This window comes from Cucurbita moschata, unplaced genomic scaffold (genome assembly GCF_002738365.1).
Source record: "Cucurbita moschata cultivar Rifu unplaced genomic scaffold, Cmos_1.0 Cmo_Scf00008, whole genome shotgun sequence".
Taxonomy (NCBI): Eukaryota; Viridiplantae; Streptophyta; class Magnoliopsida; order Cucurbitales; family Cucurbitaceae; genus Cucurbita; species Cucurbita moschata.
This window is the reverse complement of record NW_019268524.1, coordinates 5,229,489-5,232,551: the sequence shown is the minus strand read 5'-3', so window position 1 is coordinate 5,232,551 and position 3,063 is coordinate 5,229,489. Positions and strand designations below refer to the sequence as shown.

Below are 3,063 nucleotides of genomic sequence, written 5' to 3'. Positions count from 1 at the left end.
TTTTTTAAAATAAAAAAAAAAAAAAAAAAAAAAAAAAAAAAAAAAAGAACTAGTTTCATATTATGATTTGATACTTCATTATTGTTTTTGGTTTAGAGCTAAAGAAAGAGTTTAAAACATTTTGGATAAACACAACAGATAAAATAATCACAAACATAACTTACACGTTACATCACTACAAAAAGGAGCAAACATTGGAAGAATGGTTACAAATATAATCAATAATCCATCATGAATGTACCCTCTCAAGAATGAATGCAAAGTTTTAGGAATTAAATAACCAAGTGTTCGATTCTACGAAATTTACAGTGTCGAAACGATCACGAAGAACCGCTGCTACCTTTCTCAGAATGGAAGAATAACTATGCAAAGTATGGCAAGGTTGAGGAGCAAGAAGCCTGCCCCAGCTCCAAGCTTAGGTTGTCCATTACGTGAAGGAGCTGGAGGTGATGCGGCGGAGCCACCTTCCCCAGCAGGTGGTGGGGCTTTGCTCGAGACTGGAGACAATGGTGGCTCAGCTATGTCTTTGTCACCCAGAACCGGGCTTGAAGCTTTCTTTGGAGGCAAGTACGCCTCTGTAACGAGTTGCAACAAGCTACCAGGCTGGACAGGGATCATGTAGTTAGGTAGCTCTTTCATTGTTAAGCATCTGTTCTCTGCATTTAGTTTGAGACAACTATGTCAGTATGTCAGTGAGCCTGGCTCGAAAAACAAAATTTCAGACAACATTATGCAGTTGTAGCTGCTGGTTTCTGCACGATGAAGATGTAACAAATAGGTGCTAGAAATGAGACGTGAAAGGAGGGTACATGAATGAATTGAGACTACCTTCAAAGGAGAGCGATCATGAGGATAGAAGGGCTAAAAAAGACTTAAAAGAATTGAAAATTACTACCTATACCAACTCCTTTTCGGTGGCTCAATCATAAGAATTCTAAGTTGAGTGACCTCTGGAGAATTTTTCTACGAAGCATGTGATTGAGAACATAACATATTGAAAAGACCCGTATTGAATTGTGGGGATAATCTTCACTCTTAGAAGCAAGAAGCAAGTAACTTGATTATGTCACATCCCAAATCCAAATTCTGAATCCTTATCCAAATCTTGGGTATGGAGCGTCACAATTCTCACATATCAACCACCTGACGCTCTAGGACATTATGTAACAGCCCAAGTCTACCAAGAGCAAATATTGTCATCTTTGTGCTTTCCCCTTCTAGTTTTTCCTCAAGGTTTTTAAAATGGGTCTGCTAGTGAAGATTTCCACACTATTATAAAGAATACTTCGTTCTCCTCCTCAACTAAGATGGGATCTCATAATCCACCCCCTTTGGGTTCCAATGTCCTTGTCGACACTTATTCTCCTCTTCAATCGATGTGGGATCTCACAATCCACCCACCTTCGGGGCCAGCGTTCTCGCTGACACTCATTCCTCTCTCCAATCAACGTGGGATCTCACATATTAAATCCTAGGTACGTGGCTACCATGACTAGAACCAACCTCCTCTAAATACTATTTTACATGCCAAAATGATCCTCTAAAAAACAGGAACATACATTACCGACACTCTAGGAGTACGTCGTATCGATTTTAAAACTAAAACAAACTGAAAGCAGAATATTTTTTCTTGCAATCAGCTAGATATTAACGACCAGTTCCTGATCAACATAGCCTTTCTAATGGAGAACTTCTGGTTCTAAAAACAGTAAATCTATGAATGTGTTAGGATTACCATTACCACAGATGACCAAAATGAAGAGCAAAGAACTTACAAAAGCAAGCACATATTAATCAAGATAACTGAAAGGAAGATTCTTACTTTTATATCTAGCAGATGTCTTCGGAAAATCGGTGATGATTCCATCAATCCCGGCTCCCATAGCATATGAGTTGATCTCTACTGTTGCATCAGAGAAGAAATCCCATGCTTGAGAGACAAATTCATCGCTGAAGGTTTCCACATATACAGACAGATTAAGTGATTGCAGCTTCGTCACAACATTTGTAGATCCAGTGAGATATTGCTGGTTTTCAGGAAAGACTGAGTCCTTGGTGATAGTGACAGAATCGGCAAAACTCTTGATGTCCACGACAGTTTCATTAAGCACATCACTAATTGACATATCGACTTCATAAACAAGCTCGTAATTTTTCTTTTCCTCTTTGAATTTTATAAGAACAGGGCTATTTGGAGACTGAATCAATACTTTCAGGGCTGTCTGATTATCATAACCAGCTTTGCTCAAGGAATCAGAGACCGCATCGATTACACTTAAACCCTGTTCCTTGGCAAGGTAGTCTGCATTCTGGTTGGGAAATGAGACAAGATTTAATCAATAAAAATCAACATCCCAAGAACTTTCATGTTTCAATAGCATGATAGTTTATGAAGGTTGTTAAATCCTAGATCGAAGTTAAAGAAAAGATTGATTCATAGTTCCATTAAGCACATCGCTAATTGACATATCAACTTCATAGCCCAGATCACAACTTATCGCAGTCAAGCTCTACTAGACTCAATTCACATATCTATGTTGCAGCCAACTGACAATCTAGACACTGAGCCTCACAGTGCAGTGTTCATCCTTATCACAATCTAGCAATCAAATCCTTTTATTGAAGCAAGACATTCTGTGCAAAGTGTAACAATTGTACACTTTTGGCTGTGAGACAACGATTCTACGGCACTTGTTCTAATTCAATGAACAAGTCAGCCGTACGAAAATCGAATTTTACGGACAATCTCGACGTAGTCTTTAACCTCAAGTCACATTTTTGAGAGAAAATGTTTTATGGTCGAGAGAATGAGTTTAAAACAATCAAGCATGACCGTGACAAATAACAAGTAACTTTTTATAGCAAATGATTTCACATTTGTATACCAAGGATCTTAAACACAATGCATGTCATTCTGAAAAAAAAAAAAAAAAAAAAAAAAAAAAAAAAAAAAAAAAAAAAAAAAAAAAAAAAAAAAAAAAAAAAAAAAAAAAAAAAAAAAAAAAAAAAAAAAAAAAAAAAAAAAAAAAAAAAAAAAAAAAAAAAAAAAAAAAAAAAAAAAAA

At 36.5% G+C, this 3,063-nt stretch overlaps 1 protein-coding gene across 1 annotated transcript in view; it reads right to left on the bottom strand.

The window, feature by feature from the left end:
* Positions 1 to 149: 149 nt before the first annotated feature.
* Positions 150 to 3,063, bottom strand: part of LOC111446182 (glycerophosphodiester phosphodiesterase GDPDL3-like) — a 7,658-nt gene continuing 4,744 nt past the window's right edge. Inside the window, exons 8-9 of the mRNA XM_023084890.1 lie at positions 1,823 to 2,309; positions 150 to 656 (exon numbers count right to left, since the gene is read on the bottom strand). Coding sequence (XP_022940658.1) covers positions 346 to 656; positions 1,823 to 2,309 — 798 coding nt within the window. The 3' untranslated portion in view covers positions 150 to 345. The remainder of the gene's footprint in view (positions 657 to 1,822; positions 2,310 to 3,063) is intronic.